The following is a 27,510-nucleotide window of genomic DNA, read 5'->3' on the forward strand; positions in this document are numbered from 1 at the left end:
GCAGCACAGTGGTATTCAGTCAGGAGGAAAATGCCCTGGGAGTCGTCAACATTGACTCCGGACCCCATGAAGTCTCACTGCATCAGTTCAAAGCCCCTACTGATTACTACCTACCTTCAGCTGATGAATCAGTGCTCCTCCATGTTGAACACCATTTGGAGGAAGCACCGAGGATGGCAATGGCACAGAACATACTCTGGGCAGGAGACCGAGCCAGCCATGTTCTGAAGGACATGTCTGCCAGACTGAGTTTGCCGCAGGCGGTAAGGGAACTAACAAGAGAGAAAAACTTACGAAACAGTGTCCTCACCAATCTACAATATTGGTAGGAGTGACCACTGCAGAGTCCTTGTGCAGATGAAATCCCATCTTCACACTGAGCATATTTTCCATCCTGCTGTGTGATACTACCACTACCACTAAAAGGGACAGATTCAGAACAGATCTAGCAGCTCAAAACTGGGCATTTATGAGGTGCTGTGGGCCACCAGCAGCAGCAGAATTATATCTAACCACAATTTGTAACCTCATGGCCTGGCAGATCCCTCTACCATTACCATCAAGCCAAGGGATCAACCCTGGTTCAATGAGGAGTGCAGGAGGGCATGCCAGGAGCAGCACCTAGCATACTTAAAAATGAGGTGTCAACCTGGTGGAGCTACAGTTTCACCTTGTGAAGAGTTTAGAACAAGGGGTAATAGATATAAGATTAAATGTAAGAGTTTTTGGACAAATATCCTCAGATCCATTTTTACACAGGTTATGGAACACACTACCAGAGATAGTGATTGAAGCATTGACCATGGCAACATCCAAGGACAGGTTGGAGAGTTAGCTGAATAAAAAAGGAATAAAGGGAACTGGGACGAGAGTTAGCCCATTAATTAGGATTATTGCTCATGTGGAGGATAAACACCAACACAGACAGGTTGGGATGAACAACTTATTTCCATGTTGTAATTTCTATACATTTTTTTTTCTGTGCTATTAGCACATGGATGCATTATGAAATGTCTCTTCCATTCTTTTAAGAAAAACATTAATTTAGTTAACAATGAATGGGGCCGTGTCTGTTTTAAAGTTGTGGAGAAAGAAAGTTTGTTTGGAAGTGCTACAAACTCATATGCTAATATCACACAGCAAGATTTGACCCCCTCCCTCACCGCCAGCCCGCCTGCACCAACCACGGCCCACCCCACCCGCCGCATCCCCACCCCAGTTCACTCTTTGTTTCTCCCTTAAATCAAGTGCAATGTTTTGTCTGGAAATGACTCTATTGATGAAGATAGGATTCACTATTTATTTAGTTTTATTCCACATTACTGTACTGTACTCTACATGGGAAAGCTCAGGATAAGCCTGGAGGCTCAGGATAATACTCAAAAAGCTTGACACCATCCAGGAAAAAGCAGCCCACTTGACTGGCACCACATCCACAAACATTCATTCCCTCCACCACTGATGTACAGTAGCAGCAGTGTGTATCATCTACAAGATGCACTGCAGGAATTCACCAAGGCTCCTTAGACAGCACCTTCCAAACTCACGACCACTACCATCTAGAAGGACAAGGGCAGCAGATAGATGGGAACACCACCACCTGGAGGTTCCCCTCCAAGCCACTCACCATCCTGACTTGGAAATATATCACCGTTCCTTCACTGCCGCTGGCTCAAAATCCTGGAACTCCCTCCTTAACAGCACTTTGGGTGTACCTACACCACATGGACTGCAGTGGTTCAAGAAGGCAACTCATCACCGCCTTCTCAAGGGCAACTAGGGATGGGCAATAAATGCTGGCCCAGCCAGCGAAGCCCACATCCCACGAACGAATAAAAAAAAGCAAACAGAAGACACATTCGGTAATTCTACAAAATAGCACCTGTGAATATGTTTGTCCCTGGAGCTATGATTTTTAAAAAAAAATTCATTCATGGAATGCAAGCCTCACTTGTATCAGCACGTTGCAATTCTTATTTGAGCTACGAGAAACTTCTATTTGTTTTTCCTTTTGCCAAACCTCTATTCTTAGTTATTTATGCTGTAAAATATTTATCTTCTTCCTTTGCCATCTGTGGTTGATCTGCACACGATGTCAGTTGTTACTGAACGCTCTGGGTACTGTCATACCACAGCAGCAGGATGAAAACGGTCACAGTAGCCTATACTTATACAGCAAATTTAGTATTGTTTTTAAAAATTGCCAATAGCCCTTTGTGGTTCACGATTATACCTGAGCACGAAAAGGAAAGAAATTGGGTGAGGTGATGTGAGGTACACTTTACAGACACTTTAAGGTGCAGAATTATGAAGAAGAAAAATAAATAACTGAGCAATTTGATTGACCTGTTATGCAGTGGTTACTGATTAATGAATAGTACCTTTGAAAAAGAATTGAGGGATTTGATGGCTTGGTTTATCTCTAGATTTTGATTTGTTTGATTAGTCAGTTGGATGATTGCTTACCTGATGGGTAAGCGATCATTTGCGCCAATCACAATTTTTTTTGCCCAATGGGTAGAGCATTCTGAAAGTGGTGCTTTTGAGGTCACACTTTCATGTGTGGTGGTGGGACAGTTATTTCCTAGAAGCAATTCTTTTAATTACCTTGATACTGACTCCACAATTACTATGAAGACCTCATTATTGAACATTCCATTCCATTTGTAAGGCTGTTTTGTGCTGAAAAAGATGCCATCTCCGTACATGGATAAAACTTACATGGATAAGACATGGATAAGGCTTAAACATAAGAGCCCAGAGTGCCCGTTAGTAATGCCTGTTGAAAAAATTGTGAGCAACGCGTGCCAACAATTTCCCAACATGTACTAGCCCTGAGCAAGGGAGCGTGTTGTACTGACAGATTTGGAAAGGCTATCCTGAATTACATTAATAACCATAATTGCACTTACTCTGAATGGGACGAGGATATGGAACGTCTGATGATGGAGTGGACCTGCCTGAAGAAATCCAGTTTTGACATACATCTGCAGCCAGTGTGATTTGCAACACTGATTGTTATGGGTTTTGGTCTCTGGGAAATTGGTACTGTAATCTCAAACAGCTAGGAAACAAAAAGAATTAGATTAAAAATAAATAAATAAATGAAAAAACAAACAAGCAAATATAACATGTTGACTATCATTTCTATTTACTCTGCAAACCTGTACACAACAAATGCTATTACTGAATTCACATATAGGCTGTAATTAGCAATATGTGTGTGTATATATAGATATATATATATATACTTTCTTATGAACCCTACTTTTTACTTGCATCTCCAATATGTCCATGTAGAAACATCAGAAAGAAAAAAATTACCAAGTTTATTATATATAAATACCAATTTTAATTATATATATATGCATATATATAATAAACTTGGTAATTATTTCCTTCTGGTGTTTTTAAATGGATATGTTGGATATGCAAGCAAAAACGTAGGGTTCATAATATGAAAGCTAAAATCTCCATGGCAAATGCTTCACAATCGAATGTATCAATATCTCCGTAAACTTAAGCTCATCCAAAATTCTGCTGCCGTATCCTAACTCTCACCAAGTCCTGTGTACCCATCACTCCAGAGCTCACTTGCCTATATTTGCTCCCTATCTGGAAATGCTTCGATTTTAAAATTTTCATCCCTATTTTCAAATCCCTCCATGGCATCGCCCCTTCCTATTTCTTTGAGATGGTTACGTCTCTCCAACTCTGCACCTTGTACATTCCCCATTTCCTTCACCCAACCATTGCTGGTCGGGCCTTCAACTGTATAGGTCTTAGGCTCTGGAATTTATTCTCTAAAGCTTTTCTCCTCTCTCTTTCTCCTCCTTTAAAAGCCTCCTTGCAACTTTCTTCTTTTACCAAGCTTTTGGTCACCTGTCCGAATGAATCTTCCTTTGGCCCGGTGTCAATTTTCACCTGATTACCCTTCCATGAAGCTCCTTCGGGCATTTTCCTACGCTAAAGGTGTAATACAAATACAAACTGTTGTCTTTTAGCTTTACTATTTTATCATGTCAGCAATCGATAGTCCAGTGCATAATCGTTTTTGATAACGATGGCCAGTTTTATGTTTTCTCGGGTGGATGTAAAAGATCCTGTGGCACTATTTTGAAGAAGAGCTGGGGAGTTATCCCTGCTGTCCTGGCCAATATTTATCCCTCAACCAACATCACAAAAACAGATTATCTGATCCATTGCTGTTTTTGAGAGCTTGCTGTGCACAAATTGGCTGCGGCGTGTCCTTCACTACGACAGCCTCCTAAGTACTAAAGTACTTCACTGGCTGTAAAGCACTTTGAGACATCTGGTGGATGTGAATAGTGCTATATAAATGCAAGTTTTTCCTTTTTTAAAAAATGCCTGTGTGTGGTTAGGAGGATACAAATTGGAATGGGATATATCAGCAGTCAATGGGGGAAGGAAAAGGAAGAAAGATGGTGCAACTGACTGAGAAGGTTTAAGTACATGCAAGGTTATTAATGGATAAACTTCCCCAATGTGATGTTCTGTGTAATTGGAAACATTATCTTGGAATCTGATCCTTATTATTGACAAGCTGAATTTGGCTGAGGTGAACGGATGTGAATCTTGCACGGACATGGATGCGCATACTTAATAGTCTATGACAAGCATGGTAAAAATCTATACCTAAGATGAAAATCAAAAGTTAGTGAATCTGGGTTCTGCCTCCCTACATCTCATTCCTTCTTTAAGTTATTCCTTAAATTCTATTTCTTTGACCAGGCTTTGGCGATCTGTCTTTCTGTGGCCTTATGTGGCTCAGTGTCAATTTTTGCTTCATTATGCTGCTGTGAAGCACCTTGGGACATTTTATCCCATTAAAGGCATTACATAGAAACAAGTTGTTGTTGTAACATGAATCAATTTCTACAGCTTATATGTTCCTAAAGCCGAGAAGTCTTTGCTTATTAGCACAATTTTCTCAATCTCAATCATCTAAAAAGATAGATTCGATGGAGAAAGAAAATGCAATTTGAATGCAACTATTCACCTGCTGCTCGGAGCCATCCCAGGTTATAAGGGAAAATGTATTTCACCTGATCTATGCTACTCTTGCACAGTGAATTCTGCAGGTAGCATGGTTCAAAGGAGATAAATGTTTGATTTACTTTTACATGATGAGCTTTCATGCACAAGGAATTGAAAGAAAATGAGGAAAGACATTGACAAGTTGACCATCTATTTACCCATGTTAAAAATCTGTGTACTCTGCTCCATTTTTTCCCATACCTTATCTCAGCAGCAAACTTGGACTCTTGATTCCACATGTTCAGCACTGTAAATGATTATCTAAAACAGTATGATGCTTAGAGTTCACGAGCTCGCCCTAAATCCCAAAGGTAACTAGCTGGTGATGGGACAGGTCTGCTTGACCACCTGGTACTTTCCTATCCTTTTTCCATTTGTTCTCAATAAACCGTAACATTCCATGTGCGGCAAATGCCTAAGGTATATGGAATAGAAAGTTTTACCAGCTCAATTGTTGGGATTCTAATTATTAATAGAGTCGTACAGCACAGAAGAAGGCCACTCAGCCTAACTTGCCTGTGATGGCTCTTTGGTAGAGGAATCCAATTAATTCCACTCCCCTGCTCTTTCCTCATAAAGTCATTATGGCACAGAAGGAGGGCATTCAGCCCATTGAGCCCATGCCAACTCATTGTAGGACAATCCAGTCAGTCCCATTGCCCCGCTTTATCTCCTTAGCCTTGCAAGCTTATTTCCCTCAAGTTCCCATCCAATTTCCTTTTGAAATAATTTATTGGCTTCACTTCCCCTGTCTGGTATTCAGTGAGCTCCAGGTCAATGCCACTCACTGTGTAAAAAAGACATTCCTCACTTCCCCCTGAGTCTCTTGCCAAAAATATTAAATCTGTGGTCCCGATTCCTTGTACCATCTGCTAACGGAACAGCTTTTCTTTGTCTACCTTATCTAAAACTGTCATAACCTTGTATACCGCAATTTACGCTCAATCTTCCTTGCTCCAAGGAGAACAATCTAACCCTGTAGCTAATATCCCTCATCCCTGGAACCATTCTGATGAATCATCTCTGCACCCTCTTAAAGGCCCTCACATTCTTTCTAAAGCGTGGTGATCAGAACTGAGCACAATACTCTAGATCTATAAATATTACCCCTTCAAGTATTTATCCAAAGTATTTAGCTGTCTACAAGTTTGCTTTATTTAACTTTATTGTTGAAAAAGGGAATTTGGAACATTTGGAAGACAGAACAAATCCTTTTCTAGAACAAAACACATGCTCACTAAAAAAAAATTGAGCAAATTTCAGTAAAAATTCCTATCTGGTTAAACAAATAGTCGTTTGATAGAACAGAACTTGAGTATTGCTGAAAAAAGACACATGTTGCTGAAACTTTTCATCTTGCACTCATCAGGACAATCCACAAGAATACCAAATGTAAAAGGAACAATAATTTTCAGACAGAAAGAACACGTACACACATTGCATCTGCTTCAACTAAACAAAATAGGTGACAGCCATTTTCTAGTTCATTCCCCAGGGTAATGCCTTGACCAATCAGAGTCAACCTGCGTGGTTTAAATTTAACCAAAGCTTGACAGTTAACTGCCAGTCATCAGTTAACTGGCGCATTTTCCATGGCAACGCATCTACCAATCAGAGTCCACTTGCCAGCCAATCAGCACTCTCTTCACATGAAGTATAAATTGTTGTTCCTTTCACATTTGGTATCCTTGTGAATTGTCCTAACTTAAACATCCTGACATCAATCCTTCCTCCCAATAAAACACCATAAGAAAGATGGAATACTATTTGTCTATTTATAACTGCAAATGGGAGTTGCTTTTCTTCTCATGTTGTGCCAAACCATAAGTTATGACTTAAGATTAACTTGATGTTAGCTCATCCATTCCTGCCGTAGTATTAAGATTTGCTTACAACTAAGTATTCAGCTATTTTTTTCAAAAGTTGGGCTAAGACAAGTGAAATTAGTTGGTTTAAGACAAGCGTATGGCAATCACAAGATTGTCAGACCAACAATTATTGAACAGTACAAAGGATTGAGTAAAATTCAGGCGCTGCGTCTAGACCCATCCAAACTTAGGTAGTTTGGTATTTATTAAACCAAAACATTGTACTATTGTATTGTGGCTGCTATATCCTGGCCCGGAGATGTTTTTTTTTTCAGTATTACCTAGCTACAGTGTTGATTTTACCATTAAGCTAAAGATCAATCATACTGGTTTGCAGTTGACTCAGGATAACAGAGTGCATTGCTGTTCTGCCTTTCCATTTTAAAGTTTATTTTGGTTGGGTTTGCCAGTAGTTTTATTGAGTATGAAGTCTCCAGGGAGAAGATAACGTAATCTGATTCTGATAAACAGTCTATTGCACTTAAGTTTGCATCCCTTTCGAATGAAAGTTTTTCCGATTTTTGCATGCTTAATTAAGAGTTCCTGTCTAGTTAAAGGTATTGTATCAAGAGTTGCTATCTTTTGTCTGTAGTTCTGGTGCCTTTTTCCCAGTGTTTAGCATTGCAATCGCTAGTGCATTTTAATCCAGTCAGTTTAAAATATTGCATGTTTTCCCTCTTTAAAGAAATGTGGGAAAAGCACTATCATGTTCCCCCTTTTCATTTTATTAGATTTGGAAATTGAAAAATCTTTTACAGAGGTGCTCAGGGTTTTAAGGACATTGTTTCTTTTACATTGGGTCCTAAGTTGAAATCTTGCCTGTCAGTATTTGGAAAGCTCCTTCTGTCTACTAATTATAAGCAATCTAAATGAAATAGGCTTGGCCAGTACCACATTCAGTGCTCAACTGATGTAGGCCCTCAGCACAAACAGACTACAAACTGGCAATGTCACTGAGAGTGGTTAGAAGATTGACTGGTGTGGGATTGGAAAAGTACACAGGTCCTCTTGAGAGGCTAAGACAAAGTTTTGCCTACATGGATATAGAAGGAAAAATTTGCAGGGCCATGGGGAAAGAGCAGGGGAGTGAAATTAATTGGTAGCTCTTTCAGAAGCATGGGACAGATGGCCGAATGAACTGTTTCTATGCAGTATTATTGTATGATCTGGCCATGGTTTACTGATTTGGGAGTATCTGGTGCGAGCACTGGTTAACATGAGTAGGAAAAGTGTTCAATCCCGCAACACAGGCATTGCCTCAAATTAGTCAGCAAAAGGTGAGGTTTTGCATTATATACATCTGTTTAGAATATCCTTCCTCAGTAATCTGTTCCAAATGTCCATTATATAAAAAAAATATTTTGTATGTAACTGGTTTAATATTTATATATTCCTTTTAATTGTACATAAAATTGCAGACATTCTACTGTGCATTATTCAGTATGATTCCATCCAGAGGTTGGGCACAGGGACAGATAGGATTGAGGATAGACGTAGTAGGCGTGGACTGGGGAGATGGGGGAAGGGTAGCTATGTTGCACCCTGCCCCAAAGCCAAGGCTAAGCCCTAGGTAAAGGTTGAAAGGTGGGTCGAAGCAAGTTGAAGCTGAGCTCCTGGTGGTGTGAGAAGATGGGTTGGGATGGGCCCAGGAAGAGTAGTCTGAGAGCAGACATGGGGATCAAACAGGGCCTGAGGATGACAATAACCATGATAGCAATGAGCTATGAGATGGAAGAGAGCAGTGACCCGTGAAAGGATGAAAGGAAGTTATTGGGACTAATGATGGGGTTTGGCTCCCAAGGACAAATTAGATTGCTGAAAACTGAGGAAGTTAATTGGATGAACACTCCTTCATTTAATAATATGTAACTAGATAGTACACTGCTTAAAATGATCTTTGGCACTATAATTGGCTATTAAGCTTCTAATTTTCCGCACATTTCAGGAGGGAACCGAGTGACAGAGTTTTTTAAAAAGTGAGTGCACTGGGGCAGAATTTGCATTGGAAACTAATTGCTCCACTCATCTGTGTTACTAACTTAAAAATAAAAATAGCTGGAAAAACTCAGCAGGTCTGGCAGTATTTGCAGAGAGGAATACAGTTAACGTTTCGAGTCCGTATGACTCTAACTTGCCTGTTTTTGGTACTGATTAATTGATTCATGGAGCTAGAATGGGAAGACAGAGAAACATGTTTTTCTCCCTGTATCTTAGTTAGTTCCGTGCATTAAACTCAATGACCAACATTGCAAATATTGCCAAATACTAGTTCAGTTATCAGTGAAAAGTTGCTTTAAAAATTTCCCACCTTGTTTCATGAAAAATGCTTTTAGTCAGCATGTTGAGCAGCATCAGCACAATTAAAATTCAGTACCACTTTTAGCAGGAGATGTGGCCAAGGCATCAGCCATTAACAGATGGTCAAGAATGGGGAACTAGAGTTTGGAGAATTCCTCCTGATGCGGCCTGTACGTGTCTGATTTCATTCTGACACACAATGCTTTGACCTGTACTGAAAAGACGAGGGTCATGTCTTCCTGCTGCCAAGTCAGTAGAAGGCAATGCCTGTGGTTCTCTTGTGCTCAAGTAACCTGCTGTCTATATTTCTGAGGGTGCCATAAGGAATTTATTCTGAAGGCATCCTGAAGACTGATGTTGAATTTTGTCGCTTAATTTCCTTTCTGCTTGCTCACGCATAATAAATTTCAATACCAATGTTTTCCAAAATTAGACTAACATAGAGATATTTTCCGCCTTAGTTGCAAAGCACAGAATTATATTGAATTTACAGCACATTACTAGTCCAGCAACAATACCACTACACCATCACCTCCCAAACTGCTGAGTGCCTACTGTATAGAGTTCCATGATTCTGTTTGGAGAGAGTAACATGCGTTTGTTAGTCTGTGCCTTTGACTTTTCAGTTAGATGACCGTCACACAGGACTTTGCTGTGCCACGCACAAAATGATTTGCTTAAGCAAGATTATGAGGGTGTGTCTCTCATCTCCCTCCCTATTTACTTTACAGTGAATTGGGAGATGCCCCAAGGAAACACACTTCCAAATATTTCATTTTTTTATATCTCTGACATTCTGTCACTCTCCATTACATTGCTTCCTTTATTGCCTAACTCTGCCTTGCCTCAGCACTGCTACTGAAACCCTCGCCCATGCTTTTGTTGCCTCCAGACTTGACTATTCCTCTGCTCTCCTGGATCACAACTCAAGTGTGTCTGTCTATTGCTATTATTGCTATTATTATGTTCACTATTTACTATGTTGTTAAGTGTTGCGTCATCTGCAAACTTTGAAATTGTGCTCTCTATATCCAAGTCCAGGTCATTTATATATAAGAGGAAAAAACAATGGTCCTAATAGTGAGCCCTGTGGGACTCCATTGCACATTTCTCTTCGGTCAGGAAAACATCCGTTCACCATTATTCCCCACATTCTAACCATTAACCAATTACATAATTAAGTTATTACCATCCCTTTAATGCCATCTGCTTCTATTTTCTGTTATGTGGTACTTTATCAAATATCAACTTTGTATTTGTCATTTTTTTATCCCCCATATAGGCAGAAACAGTTTTTCTTTAATGCAGATTTGAATTAATCTCCTTGTTTATCCATAGAGCCTCAGCCTTCAGTATTTCCCTCATATTTTCAGTACAATGCACTTAATGTGTACCCTCTGTATCTCCTGTTTAAATAATTCACAAAACTGATGTACTTTGCTATTCTCCTTCCATATAATCTGGGTAAGGACCCTTTTATCTCACTATAATTTTCCCTTTTCTAGTCAAGTACTCTTTCAACTCCTCGTTTTACTTTTCCTAGTCTTACACTGACTATATTGTGGTCACCGTACCCCAAATGCTTCTCTAACCTTTTGCCACCTACTTCACTAACCAGGCTTTGTGCTTCCTTCCTTGTTGCAGCTCAATTAAGAAACAGTCCTGAATGCAATACAAGAAACCTCCCCTTTCTCAGCACCTTTTTCTATTGTACTGTTACAACTAGTCCAAGAGCTATTGAGTTGGCTTCAAGAGGACATGAACAGCGGTAGTCAGACATAAAGTTGCAAGTTAATGTGGATAAATGATTTACTTTGAGAGAAACAGCATTTATTGGCAGTATAATCTAAATGATACTATTTGGAAGGGGATAGAAAAACAAAGGGATCAGGCGTGCACAAGAACACAAGAAGTAGCAGCAGGAGTAGACCACAAGGCCCATGGAGCCTACTCCATCATTCAATACGATCATGGCTGATCTTGGGCTTCAAATCCATTTTCCCGCCTGCTCCCCATATCCCTTAAATCTCTGAGACACCAAAAACCTGTTCATCCTCACCTTAAATGTATTCAATGATGGAGCTTCCACAACCCTTTGAAGTAGAGAATTTCAAAGATTTACAACCCTTTGAGTAAAGAAATGACTCCTCATCTCCACCCTAAATGATCGGCCCTTTCCTGAGACTGTGCCCCCGTGTTTTAGATTCACTAACCAGAGGAAACAATCTCTCGGTGTCTATATTTGGGCACTGTTTTGTTGTGGTGGTTAGGCCAGCAAAATGTAGATGTGAGCAGCATTAAAGGAAAAGTATGACGGAGGAAAGCAGTCAGCAGGAAATAGGGGTGTAAATTTGTCTTGGGCAGTAGAGTAAAATGGGTGGCATCATACCAGCCATCTGTTATTCGAATATTATTCCTGTGGGCTTCAATGGAGTTAACTACCTGATATGATGTATAACACTGGCTGATGTGATACCATGAATTTTACACTACTGCCCAAGTTGACTTCCTACCTCATTGTCAAGGAAAGTACATCAAGAGACGAACAGCAAATATTCTGGGCAGAGAAAGTCAGCTGTAGGAAAACAGCTAGAGACATGCCCGTCAACCATTAGGTTAGAGAGAGGAAGAAAGAAATGGATGAAATCTGAATTATGCTTCAGTGAATAAAGTCTAAAGAAGTCTATGAAATAGGTGCAGGGCAGGCCATTTGGCCTATCGAGCCTTCTCTGCCATTCAATAAGATCATGGTTGAACTTCTATCTCTACTCCACTCTCCCAACCAATTCCCACATTCATTGATGCCCTTAGTGTCTAAAGATTCATAGATATGTATCTTGGCTGGGGAATCTAGAACACGGGGGGGGCATAGTGTTAGGAAATCCATGGATCCGTGTGTCCCTCTGGGCATTGTAACATTAAGAGACATGATGTTCCATTGCTGTTACTATGGTTCTTGCCCAGTAAACTTGGGCTGAATTTTACGTCCTGCAGGCGGGCGGCCGGACACCCCACCCCATCGGGCGTAAAATCATTCGAGAAGACGTGAGGCGAGCGCCCCGACATCATTGCGCACTCGAGCGGTATTTCACTCGGCGGCTGGGCGCAAAAGTTGGAAGCACGCCTGCCGACAATTAAGAGGGCAATTAAGCCTTACGGCGCAATTGTCTCCGATTTTTCACGGCCCATCCAACCTCGCGGTTGGCAGACGGGTGGATCGGCCAGACGGCCTTTGCACTTTCATCAAACCTCATCCGAGGGCGGGACGAAATTTCCACCATGAAATAAAATTAAAATAAATATCTGCGGACAGCATTTTGATCAGCCATATTCTCAGGTGGTTGACTGCGATGCAAGGACATTTTTTTTTTCCAGCTTTTTAAGCCTTTATTTTAACATTTTCAGGTCTGCAGCTCCCTGACACAGCTGTGTGCCTTCCGGGAGCTTTCTCGCAGCGCTCACCTGCGCCCATGGAAACGGCATCGCCCGCCCTCTTCCTGCCCCCCAACCCTGGCAGCATTGAGCTTTTCAGCATGTGTTTTACCAGCTGGCTGGTTGTTAATCGGCCAGCCAACGTGAAATCATGCAGTCAGGGGCCCCATTTCCTGACTGCTCCCTGGCCCCCCAATCGTGCGTGCCCGCTAAAAGCACAATATAGGCCAAGGGTAGGATCCGCTGTCAGTCTGCTGATAGGTTCCCTGGATCAAATCAAGGGTCAGTCAGAGAGGCAGGCAATTTGAGGCAATCAGCTTCCGAGATCCAGCCTGCAAGTGTGACAGACAGGGGCACAGGCTGAAGTCCCAGTTAAGTTAAAGAAAGTGCTGTGAGCTGCCAGTGCAGTTGGGACTCAGGAGAAGGCCCAGGAGGTGTTTGGTAGCTCCACGCTGTGGAAAAAGGTTAGGGCTAAAAGAAATAAAAATAGAAAATGGTGGAAAAACTCAGCACGTCTGGCAGCATCTGTGGAGAGAGAAACAGAGTTAACGTTTCGAGTTTGTATCATACGAACTCGAAATGTCAATTCTGTTTCTCTCCCCACAGATGCTGCCAAACCTGCTGAGTTTTTTCACCATTTTCTGCTTTTATTTCAGATTTCCAGTATCCACAGTGTTTTGCCTTTATCTTAGGGCTAAAAGAAACCCAGGGTACCACTCAGGGCAGTTCACATCAGCTAAGAATAGGGTCTAGGAAGCCCACAAACTGTGCGTGTGTGTGTGTGCCTTGGGAACAAATTGTGAAAGAAGACTGCTTCTCCCCCTCTCTCTCTCCCTCTGAATTGCCTGCAGTCCACAGTGAAGTGTTCACCTTTAGCCAGAAAATTCTCATCGCAGTATAACTTAACTGTATTGAAAGCCAGCAAAGCTGAGACAAGCGAGATTTAACAAAGACGGTGTTCCACTGAAAATCCATCTGAAAGCACTTCCAGATAACTGCTGTGATCAGCATTCTGTCAAATTGACAGTGTCAAGACCTTTTTGAACTTTATCCTTTTTATAGTGTTCCCTGACGCCAACCTCTGCAGAAACCTTATTTGTCTTCTCCTTTGTTTTCTGTTTGTGTGAATGTGTGTTGAAATGTTTTTTTTAAAAAGGGGGAAAATTGTTACACTTCCAGATGACAAATTGTATATTAACCAGTTTTGCAACTTGTTTTGAAAAAAGAAGTTTTGTTTTATTCTAAATCAATTATTCTGAATTTATTGAAAGAAGCCCGGTTAAAGTCTCTTTTATTCTGCATCTGGCAATAGCGAAGGTAAACAATTGGCCATTTTGGTGAGTGAATTAAACATTTACACTATTACTGCGACCGGTGGAGTAGTGGGGGTAGAAATCTGCACACTCCTCCCCATCCTGGATGTAACAATAGCCTCAGGACAAGGGGAAGATCATTTAGGATTGAGTTAAGCAGAAATTTCTTCACTCAAAGGGTTATGAATATTTGGAAATCTCTACGCCAGAGGGTTCTGGATGCTCATCGTTGACTAAGTTTAAGGTTGAGATCGACACATTTCTGGTCTCTCAGGGAATCAAAGGAGCTGTGGGAAAATGGAGTTGAGGCCAAAGATCATTCCCAATCACATTGAGTGGCAAAGGAGGCTTGAGGGCCGGTATGGTCTATTCCTGTTCCTGTTTCTTATGTTTTCATGATTCACAGCTCCATCGTTGAATACGTTTAAGACTGGGACAGACAAATCTTTGGCCTCTCGGGGAATTAAGGAATATGGGGGTCGGGCGGAAAAATGGAGTTGAAGCCCAAGGTCGGTCATGATTTATTGAATGGCGGAGCAGGCTTGACGGGCCATATCGTCTACTCCGCTCCTATTTCTTGTGTTCCGAGGTGAAGACATTTCTTCTCATCTTAGTCTTAAACAGAAAGCTGCAGCACTGTAAGTTGCTTTTGGAAGGCAAATGTTTAGACCTGAGGTGTAGGCAAAAGGGCTTGAATTTGTAGCATTGAAATCAATAGCAGAGGTGCTGAAGTTTTCAGAGGCACATCAGAGCATGTAAAATGGAACTTTCCACTTGTGGCTGCAGCATTGAGCTTGATGAGGGGAGATTGGTTTGAATCAAGCTATAACTAGATAAGGATAGTTCTTATTTCCATTGAGAAAGGTTAACCTTGCAGATCAAGAACGTTGAAACTCTTATTTAACAATGAAAGAGAGAATTCTGCTGCTTTTTAAGTCTCGCTGCACATATGCTAGTCAACTACTTTATAAAGAAGGTCTATTGCAGAAAGCAAAACATATGTTATTAACCTTTCCATACTTTCTGCACAAAAGCAGGACATGTTATCTACAAAAGTTGGCTGGAGAGCTGCTATGGGTTAGATTGGTGCCAGCTGTACAGGATTCATTCTCCGTTCTGGCTTGGGTGGATTTGGTTCCTGTCTCCTTGCCCTACCCGTGTTGAAGGTTGTGTTGCTGTGGATCGGACCTGAATCAGCCAGAGAACTGCAGAAGAATAAACACCAAGTTCATATTAAATTGATGTTTTTCCTGGGGGCTATTTGCCTCGGTGCTGCTAATTCTGAAGGGAAGCCTGGGGCAAAATAAGGAACCAGGGCTTAGAACGATTATGTGCCTTTTTGTGGTGAGAAATAGGCATTGGAGGTTTTACTATGGTGAGTGTGCTTTCAGCATTAGAATTATGGGCCGCTGTGTACCTGTGCCAACCCCGCCACTGCCCCCTGCCCTCCTCCAATTGTCTCTCAGACTTACCTGTTGTTCCTGACTGGTATCCTATCTGCTCAATCTCTCCACTCTGTATCCCACCCCCATCCCTGGAATGGTGAACTGTCTCTGGGCTGTGGCTGGCACAGGTAATCACTGGCATTATATAAATAAGGTCTGCGGGCCAATTTCTTGTACTCTTGCTGTGGGCTTCCTTGGAGGTGTGCAGCAATGACTGCATCTGGATCGCTTCTGGATTTGGACGTGATCCAACTTATAGGCCCAGGTTTCCTACAAGGGGAAGTGGGGTAGGCCAAAGGTAGCACCAAAATTGTTTTAGTCGTAAAACTGCGGACTGTCAGCCATTCATATTCAGTATTTGATTCCAACTTGGACAAAGGGCCTTTCACACATCCAAAAAAGTAGTAACAAGCAAAATATTTATTCAGTCAGGTTGAATTATGCAGCAATAGACCAGAACTTCACTTCTACGATTCCCCAGTGGTAAGTTACCAATTTCAACACCTATTAAATTCTTTGCTAATTATATTAAGAAAACCAAGGCTTCAATGCATGCAGCCAGCAAGTTCCTGAAAGTAATGGTGGTGTGGTATTTTCATGAAAATACTTTACTGACCTGATTCAATTAAAGATAACTGCCTGGGGCAGGGGTGGGCGATTATTACTTTTATTTTGTTACTTGTACTGAGATTCCATATGCAAGCATAGGTTTACATAGAAGCATAGAAACAGAGAAAATAGAAGCAGGACTAGGCCATTCGGCCCTTCGAGCCTGTTCCGCCATTCATTATGATCATGGCTGATCATCCAACTCAATAGTCTGCTCCCGCTTTCTCCCCATATCCTTTGAACCCTATCGCCCCAAGAGCTATATCTAACTCCTCCTTGAAAACATACAATATTTTAGCCTCAACTACTACCTGTGGCAGCGAATTCCACAGGCTCACCACTCTCTGGGTGAAGAAATTTCTCCTCATCTCAGTCCTAAATGGTCCACCCCATATCCTCAGACTGTGACCCCTGGTTCTGGACTCCCCCACCATCGGGAACATCCTTCCTGCATCTATCCTGTCCAGTCCTGTTAGAATTTTATGGGTTTCTATGAGATCCCCCCTCATTCTTCTGAACTCCAGTGAATATAATCCTAACCAACTCAATCTCTCCTCATATGTCAGTCCCACCATCCCAGGAATCAGTCGGGTAAACCTTCACTGCACTCCCTCTATAAGAACATCCTTTCTCAGATAAGGAGACCAAAACTGTACACAATATTCCAGGTGTGGTCTCACCAAGGCCCTGTATAATTACAGAAAGACATCCCTGCTCCTGTACTCGAATCCTCTTGCCATGAAGGCCAATGAAGAAGAATTTGTCTTCTTTACCGCCTGCTGTACCTGCATGCTTACCTTCAGCGACTGGTGTACAAGGACACCCAGGTCTCATTGCACATTCCCCTCTCTCAATTTATAGCCATTCAGATAATAATCTGCCTCCCTGTTTTTGCTACCAAAGTGGATAACCTCACATTTATCCACATTATACTGCATCTGCCATGCGTTTGCCCACTCACTCAGCTTGTCCAAATCACACTGAAGCATCTCTGTATCCTCCTCACAGCTCACCCTCCCACCCAGCTTTGTGTGATCTGTATATTTGGAGATATTACATTTAGTTCCCTCATCGAAATCATTAATATATATTGTGAATAACTGGGGTCCCAGCACTGATCCCTGCGGTACCCCACTAGTCACTGCCTGTCTTTCGGAAAAATACCCGTTTATTCCTACTCTTTGTTTCCTGTCTGACAACCAGTTTTCTATCCATCTCAATACACTTCCCCCAATCCCATGCGCTTTAATTTTACACGCTAATCTCTTATGTGGGACTTTGTCGAAAGCCTTCTGAAAGTCCAAATAAACCACATCCACTGGCTCCCCCTCATCAACTCTACTAGTTACATCCTCAAAAAATTCCAGTAGATTTGTCAAGCATGATTTCCCTTCCGTAAATCCATGCTGACTCTGTCCAATTCTGCCACTGTTTTCCAAGTGCTCAGCTATTCAATCTTTTAGAATGGACTCTAGAATTTTCCCCACTACCGGCGTCAGGCTGACTGGTCTATAATTCCCTGTTTTCTCTCTACCTCCCTTTTTAAATAGTGAGGTTACATTAGCTACCTTCCAATCTGTAGGAATTGTTCCAGAGTCTATAGCCCAGAATCTCGGAAGATGAGCACCAATGCATCCATTATTTCTCAGGCCACTTCCTTAAGTACTCTAGGATGTAGATTATCAGGCCCTGTGGATTTATCGGCCTTCAATCCCATCAATTTCCCCAACACCATTTCCCTACTAATACTGATTTCTTTCAGTTCCTCCCTCTCACTAAACCCTGTGTTCCCCAACATTTCTGGTATGTTATTTGTGTCCTCCTTTGTGAAGGAAAGTGTGTATTTAGTTGGTCAGCCGTTTCTTTGTTCCCCATTATAAATTCCCCTGTTTCTGACTGTAAAGGGCCTACATTTGTCTTCACCAATCTTTTTCTCTTCACATACCTATAGAAACTTTTACAGTCAGTTTTTATGTTCCCCGCAAGCTTACTCTCATACTCTATTTTCCCCTTCTTAATCAATCCCTTGGTCCTCCTTTGCTGAATTCTAAAGTGCTCCCAATCCTCAGGTCTGTTGTTTTTTCTGGCCAATTTGCATGCCTCTTCCTTGGATCTAATACTATCTCTAATTTCCCTTGTAAGCCATGGTTTGGCCACCTTTCCTATTTTACTTTTGCACCACACAGAAATGAACAATTGTTGCAGTTCACCCATGCACTCTTTGAATGTTTGCCATTGCCTATCCACCATCATCCCTTTAAGTAACGTTTATAGCCAACTCGCCTCATACCATTGTAGTTTCCTTTATTAAGATTCAGGACTCTAGTCTCAGAATCAACTACATCACTCTCCATCTTGATGAAGAACTCTATCAGATTATGGTCGCTCATCCTCAAGGGGCCTCACACAACTAGATTGCCAATTATTTCTTTTTCATTACACAATACCCAGTCTAGGATGGCCTGTTCTTTAGTTGGTTCCTCAATGTATTGGTCCAGAAAAAACATCCCGTATACACTCCAGAAATTCCTCCTCTACGGTATTGTTATTAATTTGATTTGCTCAATCTATATGCAGATTAAAGTCACCCATAATTACAGACATTCCTTTATTGCATGAGTCTCTAATTTCCTGTTAAATGCCATTCCCAACATCACCACTACAGTTTGAGGGTCTATATACAACCCCCACTAACGTTTGTTGCCCCTTAGTGTTTCTCAGCTTTACCCATACAGATTCCACATCGTCGGAGCTAATATCTTTCCTCACTATTGCGTTAATTTCCTCTTTTACCAGCAATGCAACTCCACCACCTTTTCCTTTTTGTCTGTCCTTCCTAAATACTGAATACCCCTGGATGTTCAGTTCCCATCCCTGGTCACCCTGCAGCCATGTCTCCGTAATCCCGACTATACCATACCTGTTTACATCTATTTGCGCGGTTAATTCATCTACTTTATTGCGAATGCTCCTGGCGTTAAGGCACAAAGCCTTAAGGATTGTCTTTTCAACATTACTTGTCCCATTCCCACTATTTTTCACTGATGCCCTGTTTGATTCTTGCCCTTGATTTCTCTGCCTATCACTTTTCTTATTCCCCTTTCTGTCTTTTGTTCCCCCTCCTCTGACTCCTTGCCCATCCCTGCCATTTTAGTTTAAACCCTCCCCAACCAGTCTAGCAAATATTCCCCCTAGGACACCAGGTATCCCCTAGGATACCAGCAGTATCAGATTGGCTTTGTGGCTGCGCTGTTGCCTTTGAGTCAGAAAGTTGTGGGTTAGAGTCCCACTCCAGAGGCTTGAGCACTAAACATCATCTGACACTCCGGTGCTTTACTGAGGGAAAGCAACACTGTTGGAGGTGCTGTCTTTTGGCTGAAATGTTAAACTGAGGCCCTACCAACCCTCTCAGATGGATATAAAGGGTCCTAAGACACTATTTAGAGGAACAGTGGAGATTTCCCTGGTGCTTAGGGACAAATATTTAACCCTTAAGCAATAGCACAAAAACACTGGGCTGGAGCCTGCGGCCCTGCCCTCCACCGGGATCGTCTGGTCCCGCCGAAAGCCAGTGGACTTTTGGCTGGGCTGCCGAACCTCCCAGGGCATGTCCCACCATGACAGGGCCGGAAAATCCTGGCCGTTATCTGGTCATTGATCTGAATGTTGCTTGTGGGACCTAGTCGTGTAAAAATTGAAGGCTATAATTCCTACATTAAAACAGTGACAACCCTTCAAGAGTACTTCATTGGATGTAAAGCTCTTCAAGGCATCCTGAGGTTGTGAAAGCCTCTGTATAAACATAAGTCTTTTTCTTTCTTCATGTGGAATGATGGACAGTCTCCATCATCTAGAGACATCACTAAGCATTTTCCTGCAAAAGACAGTATGATTTTTCTTTTATTTACTCATTCACAGGGTCTGAGCATTGCTGGCTAGGCCAGCCTTTATTGCCCATCCCTAACTGCCCTTGAAAAGGCGGTGGTAAGCTGCCTCCTTGAACCGCTGCAGTCCATGTGGTACAGGTATACCCACAGTGCCGTTACGAAGGGAATTCCAAGATTTTGGTCCAGTGACAATGAAGGAACAGTGATATATTTCAAATCGGGATGATGTGTAACTTGCAGGGGATCTTGCAGGTGGTGGCGTTCCCACACATCTGCTGCCCTTGTCCTTCTAGGTTTTAGTGGTCATGGGTTTGGAAAGTGCTGCAAAGGAGGCTTGGTGAATTACTGCAGTGCATCTTGCAGATGTACACACTGCTGCTACGATGGAGGTAGAGGGAGTGAATATTTAAGGTGATGCATGGGGTACCAATCAAGCGGGCTACTTTGTCCTGAATGGTGTCAAGCTTCTTGAGTGTTGTGGGAGCTACACTCATCCAGGCAAATGGGGAGTATTCCATCACAGAACAAAAACAAAAATACCTGGAAAAACTCAGCAGGTCTGACAGCATCTGCGGAGAGGAACACAGTTAACGTTTCGAGTCCGTATGACTCTTCAACAGAACTAAGTAAAAATAGAAGAGAGGTGAAATATAAGCTGGTTTAAGGGGGGGTGGGACAAGTAGAGCTGGATAGAGGGCCAGTGATAAGTGGAGATAGCCAAAAGATGTCACAGACAAAAGGACAAAGAGGTGTTGAAGGTGGTGATATTATCTAAGGAATGTGTTAATAAGGGTAGAAAGCAGGACAAGCAAGGTACAGATAGCCCTAGTGGGGATGGGGTGGAATCAAAAAAGGCTAAAAGGTAGAGATAAAACAATGGATGGAAATACATTTAAAAATAATGGAAGTATGTGGGAAAAGAAAAATCTATATAAATTATTGGAAAAAAAGGAGAGGGGGGGGAGAATCGGAAAGGGGATGGGGATGGAGGATGGAGTTCATGATCCAAAATTGTTGAACTCAATATTCAGTCCGGCAGACTGTAAAGTGCCTAGTCGAAAGATGAGGTGCTGTTCCTCCAGTTTGCGTTGACCTTCACTGAAACAATGCAGCAAACCAAGGATGGACATGTGGGCATGAGAGCAGGGTGGAGTGCTGAAATGGCAAGTGACAGGGAGGTATTCCATCACAGTCCTGACTTTTGTCTTGTAGATGGAGGACAGGCTTTGGTGAGTTAGGAGGTGAGTTACTTGCTGCAGACTTTTAGCCTCTGACTTGCTCTTGTAGCTATAGTATTTATATGGCTGGCCCAGTTCAGTTTCTGGTCAATGATAACCCCCAGGATTTTAATAATGGGGGAATTCAACAATGGTAATGCCATTGAATGTCAAGGGTAGATGGTTAGGTTCTCTCCTGTTGGAGATGGTCACTGCCTGGTACTTGTGTGGCTTGAATGTTACTTGCATACTTGATATTGTTATTATAAAGAAATCAAGGGATATAGGAATAGGGCAAGATAGTGGAGTTGAAATAGAAGATCAGCTATGATCGTAGTGAATGATGGAGGAAGTTCAAGGGGCTATATGGCCTACTCCTGCTCCTATTTCTTATGTTCTTATGACAGTAGCCATTCAATGACATGGATCAGCAAGGTACAAATAGCTGTGCAGAGTTTCCATCGTCTTGTAAAGTGAGCAATAAAGATAATCAGTACTTACTGTCTTGCTGACATAAGAAGTGCTGGTGTTCATGCATGTGACTCCTTCGCTGTTGCAGCAGCCACCACATCTGTAGACAGACACGCAGGACGGTTTAAAGATGATGTTTGTTGCTGACCCAAATTCTTTCCCCACGTCCAAGGACACCTCCCTGGGCATGCACTGAGTCTTTTTCCACTCAGAATCAATACCTGATTGGGCAGATTCAAATATCACAGAACAATAATCAAAACCTACTTGGGTTAGATGGATGAAAAGCCAATACAGTAAAGCTCCTTTCAATAAACTGATCGTAATGACATTTAGAAGGAGATAAAGAAAGGTTTCGGGTTCTCCTTGTTTCTTTCTTTATTCCTTTACTTTGCATTCAGACGGCTACCATGCAGCCCTTCACACCTCAACGAGACATCTTTCATTTTATTTATTTATTTGTTCATGGGATGTGGGCACCACTGTCTAAGCCAGCATTTATTGTCCATTCTGAATTGCCCTTGTTCAGAGGGAATTTTGAGAGTCAACCACATTGCTGTGGGTCTGGAGTCACATGTAGGCCAGACCAGGTAAGGACAACCGATTTCCTTCCCTAAAAGGCACTCGTGAACCAGATAGGTTTTTTTTTAACAATAGTCAACAATGGTTTCATGGTCATCATCAGACTTTTAATTCCAGATTTTTATTGAATTTAAATTTCACCATCTGCCATGGAGGGATTCAAACCCAGGTCCCCAGAGCAATACCCTGCATCTCTGGAATACCAGTCCCATGACAATACCACTATACCACTGCCTCTCCATTACCACTGCCTTTGGATTTGCACCATAAACACCTTATGTTACTTAATCGCTCCTGCCCTTCTCCCTATCACAGACCTTCCCCTTTTGTTCTTCTTCCCCACTTCCTCACCACCCCGCCAAGCCCTATCACACGCTCAAAACATTGTTAACTTTCCTCAGTTCTGACGAATGGTCACACACGTGAAATGTTAAATCTGTTTCTCTCCACAGATACTGCCTGTCCTGAGTGTTTCCAACACTTTCTGCTCTCATTGAAAAAGAGTTGGTATTTAGTTCCTACTCACTACTTTGAGAATCCCTGTCACAAAAAACCTTTAAAGAAAATTGAACAACACAGAAGCTTAGGATATTGGTCTTTTATCCCAGTACGTTGGATAGGAAGAAATTCTGATCTTGCTATAGGGTGCAAGATTCTAACATGAAGTGAACTTGGGTGGTATTGTGAGCATCACCAAAGATTGCCCATAACTTAGCACCAAAATTGGTCACCAACTCAAATAAATAAGCTGGATTGTAGCTACTGGACATGAAAAAGCACGAGGCTGAGACAGTTGCACTTTCAGGAATGCTGGAGAGAACTGTACTGTGAAGCACAGCACACATATATGCAACTTACCAAGAATCATCACCAGCAACAGGATATATATGTATAACATCTATATATAAATATTTATACATATATAGTTTTTTAAATATAATTTTATCTACAATGGTTAACATTACATGTGATGAGGTGATGGTGGTAGAGTGGCAATGTCACCATACTAGTAATCCAGAAGAAGCTTCATACAGACTTGGAGTGGTAACTCTGTTTCTCGCTCCACAGATGCCGCAGGACCTGCTGAGTTTTTCCAGCATTTTCTGTTTTAAATTCAGATTTCCAGCATCTGTAGTGTTTTGCTTTTATTATAGTAACCCAGAGGCCCAGGGGTTCAAGTCCCACCATGGCAGCAGCTGGTGGAATTTGAATTCAGTTAATAAATCTGGAGTATAAAGCCAATCTCAATAATGGTGACCATGAAACTATCATCGATTATAGTAAAGAGCCTTCTGTTTCTGGGGCTGGGATGGCACTGGCAAACTGGCACGCTGACTAGCAGCGTGAATATCCATGCCCATCTGCCTCTGTACACACCCTCACGACCCAAGGCCACAGCGCAATAATATCATCTCCATCAATTATTTATGGCACCCTTCACAATGTACATATGTTTTGCTTCCTCATTAGTTTTGAATATTTCTTATGTACGAGCTAATCTGGGGACTCACGATGCCAGGTGCAGCTCCAAGTGATGGATACACATATTTTTGGGGATGTAGTCACAATCCATGCAATGAGAAAAGGGTGGGGTGGGGGGGATGTGGGGGTGGGGGTGGTGGGGGTTGTGTAGGTGGGGCTGGGTGGAAATTCTGAACTAGATTTCATAACCCAGTTTACCAGAAAGAAAACTAACACAAGAAATATAGCCAGCTTTGCTGAGTTGGCATTGCGGCCACCAAAACTAATGCCAGGTTTACCAATGCATTGGATACTAGCTATCAATTCCTAAGTAAGGTCTGTTCATCATTAATCTTGATGCAAATATGATGTGATATCTCATATCTCTCATGCTGCAAATTCTTCAAACCAGCATTGTCTAAACCGGCTTCCTAATTCTAAAGTTATCCATATGCCATTGATTATGAGTCAATTGTTTCAACAGAGTATTTTGGTCCAGAAACTGGATTGCACTTGAGCAGGGGCAGCATGCAACATGTGCCTAAAGAGACAACAGTACAGCCAATGATATTGTTAGGCTCCTTTGTTTGGCTTGGCAAGTTGCGGTCATCACCATGGCCCCAGAGGCAGCGCCCTAGTTACAGGGAAGAAACAAGCTCAGCCGGCATTCCAGCGTTAAAGTTATTGGTGGAAGAAGTAGTCCATGTACTGGTGCAATGCAGACTTATGTCAATTTTCTGGGGGCAGGCAATGCCATGGGCCACTGCTTGTGCAACCTGTGTGGCATTTTTCATTGTCGATTGACAGAAGTGGTGCTGCGCGAACGAATTTCTCTCCCATTGCCTGTGGACACCAGGTGAGGATATCCAAAGAGGTTACGAACTGACACAATTAACAACTTCCATGAGAAATGTCCTTTGTGGTGACTCAGGCTCAGGTGGCTGATGCTGCTTTCATCATGAACCATTGGGCGGAATCTTATGAAGCCGATGGGAGTTCCGGCCACCGGCTGGAGAGCCAGTGGGAGCCCCCCTTCGCCTCTTTTCGAGAGGGCCCACCACATCATATGGCATGTAGGCATTTGACAGGCAAGTGGCAGGCCTATCTGAGGCCAAGGACTCTCGGGCCAGACATCCTTGCCTCAGCACTCAGCAGCACCAGTGGGGAGGTGGTGGCTGTTACCGGTACTACACCCACCCAAGGCCTCAGATCGAGGAGGACCCCGGCACAGATAAGCGGTGGCGGGAAGGGGGTTGGAGGGTGAGGGTCATTGCGAGGGGTGGGGAGGGGATCAGCAGCAAGGACTAGAGGTGTATTTCAGCAGCACCACCTCCCCCCCCCCCCCCCCCCCCCCCCCACCGCCCCATCTCCCCTCAAACCTCCCCTTCCTGATACCAGGTCCTTTGCTCAGGCACTGAGCGCCTTTGAGTGAGGGACACCACCCCCAGGAGCCTGGAAACAAATATGTCAGGGTTTTCCCCTCGTGCTCTCCACACGGCGAGCCCCTCCCCACCCGCCGCTGGGCTAATACCAGTGGCAACGGGACGAGGCCGTTAAGTGGGCATTAATTGCCAATCAATTGGCAGCGTGCCAGGAAGGCTGTCCATAGGCCTTCCCGCCAGGGACTTAACTGGGCTGGAGGGGGGAAGGTGGCAGGTCCCCACCGGCCATCCTTCCTCCCGATTAGATTAAATCCCCCAGCACCAAACTTGCCACAAGATTCTGCCCATTGTATCTGGTTTCGTTAAAAAGTTTAACGAATGCAGCCAGGCTTTTGAAATTTCCTGGGATCAAGCAACAACAAAATCAAGCGTTCTGTAGAAAAATATGTCAGGGTCTGCTTGTTGTGCTCCCCACATGGGGAGCCCCTCCCCACCCACCACTGGGTTAATACCAGCCGCAACGGGATGAGGCCCTTAAGTGGGCCCAGTGGAAGGGCATCTTTTAGAACAAAGTAGCAATTTTAGACCAAATACAGGGTGTCAGCGCGGAGGCGGAGGTGGGGAAATAGGTTGCCATTCCTGGAACTCCCTCCCTAGCAGCACTGTGGGTGTACCTACACCACATGGACTGCCAGTAGTTCAAGGAGGCAGCTCACCACTGCCTTCCGTAGGGCAATTAGGAATGGGCAATACATGCTGGCCTAAATAAAGAATTAAAATGACTCAGAGCTAGATCAATTTTACAGTAAAGAATGGTTACTAATTATTAATATTTAGGTAGACTTTGACTTCATTTTGAGAAGCATTCCTTCAGTGTCACATAATGACTGAAGATGCACATTTCAGTAAACAGCTTCCTCCTGGGGACTGTGTGAATAAAATCATTATCCACTCTCCGAAGGCCAGCTTTTGAGACACATTACTTATCATTCACAGAAAGGAATCTTGTGCTTACATCTTCCTCTGCTTTTTCAAGTGGTTAGTGAGCCTTAAGTACCTAATGTTGATTTCGTCATCATACTTTTGTTTGGTGTCCAACATCCTGTTTGTATTGGCAACTTGGAGGCTGGTTTAAACCCAGTGAAATTCAATCTCTCACTGCCAGTATAAACTCTGCAAGTTTGACACACTGTGAATTGATCTTTGGCTTAAACAAATCAACTAACTATGCAGTGGGTTTCATTTCAGAACCAACCTGGAAAACGTAAAGTTTACAATTGCATCTCCTATTCTGCTATGCATTTCACAGGGCAGGCCACTGCACTCAACCCGATAGAATCATACAATCATAGAAATTTACAGCATGGAAGGAGGCCATTTGGCTCTTTGTGTCCCCATCGGCTGACAAGTACCCATCCAGCCTAATCCCGCTTTCCAACTCTTGGTCCATAGCCTTTAAATGGCATGGCACTTCAAGTGCACATCCAAGTACTTTTAAAATGTTCTGAGGGTTTCTGCCTCTACCACCTTTTCAGGCAGTGAGTTCCAGACCCCCACCACACCCAGGCAAAAGAATTTCCCTTCAAATCCCCTCTAAACCTCCTACCTCTTACCCTAAGTCTATACTCTCTGGTTATGGACCCCTCAACCGAGGGGAATAGGACCTCTCTATCCACTCTATCTAGACCACCAAAAATTTTATACACTTCAATTTGACCTCTCCCCAGCCTCTTCCATCACTTTTCATGTGCAATCTGCTTTGGCTTTAAAATAAAGTCAGCAAAAGAATATCTTTAGCCTACCTTTAGCCTTTGAAATGGTGTCTACTCAGGTTTTCCACAGGATAGCTCTTTTTTCACTTCAATCTGACAGTTTGCTGGTTAAAAGTTTTAATGCCGAGAGGGAGTGCAATTTTTATTATGCACAAAATGATAACAGCCAACATCACATCTGGTTAATCATTTATACGTCCTGCCCAATATTCCTTGCCAGTGAAACAGAATGACTTTCATTTCCTTCCAGCCAGAAGAGGCTGCAGTTCCATGCTCCAGCCGTCAGCACGCAGATATCATTAATAGGTTAGTCAGAGCGCCCATTCAGAAGTGGTTAATCACGTGTGATGGTGCAGACTTTGCACAATCCTTAACTAGTCACTTCATATCAGAGCTGGAGAATATGTTTCCGTAAGGAGGACAAAGATTTTCCATTGCCAGCTTACCCACTTTATCACAGTGCACACATAAATAGAATCATATCCTGGTTACAAGAGAGAAGGAGGCTATTCAGCCCACTGTGTCCATGCTGGCTCCCTGCAAAAGCTACCCAGCTAATCCCACTCCCCTGCCTTTTCTCCCTAGCCCCCCAAATCCCTTCTCTTTGGATAATTAGCCAATTCTCTTTGAAAGCCTTGATTAAACCTGCCTCCACCACACTCTCAGAGACAGTGCATTCCAGATTCTAACCACTCGCTGCGTGAAAACATTTTTC

General features: G+C 42.7%; 1 protein-coding gene across 1 annotated transcript in view; it reads right to left on the bottom strand.

Annotated features, from left to right (window-relative positions):
- The window catches only part of vegfc (vascular endothelial growth factor c), a 217,387-nt gene that overhangs the window by 63,345 nt on the left and 126,532 nt on the right, over positions 1–27,510 (bottom strand). The window contains exons 3-4 of the mRNA XM_078561783.1: positions 21,629–21,819; positions 2,913–3,064 (exon numbers count right to left, since the gene is read on the bottom strand). Coding sequence (XP_078417909.1) covers positions 2,913–3,064; positions 21,629–21,819 — 343 coding nt within the window. The remainder of the gene's footprint in view (positions 1–2,912; positions 3,065–21,628; positions 21,820–27,510) is intronic.

Source organism: Cetorhinus maximus, chromosome 2 (assembly GCF_964194155.1).
Source record: "Cetorhinus maximus chromosome 2, sCetMax3.hap1.1, whole genome shotgun sequence".
In the NCBI taxonomy this organism is placed as follows: Eukaryota; Metazoa; Chordata; class Chondrichthyes; order Lamniformes; family Cetorhinidae; genus Cetorhinus; species Cetorhinus maximus.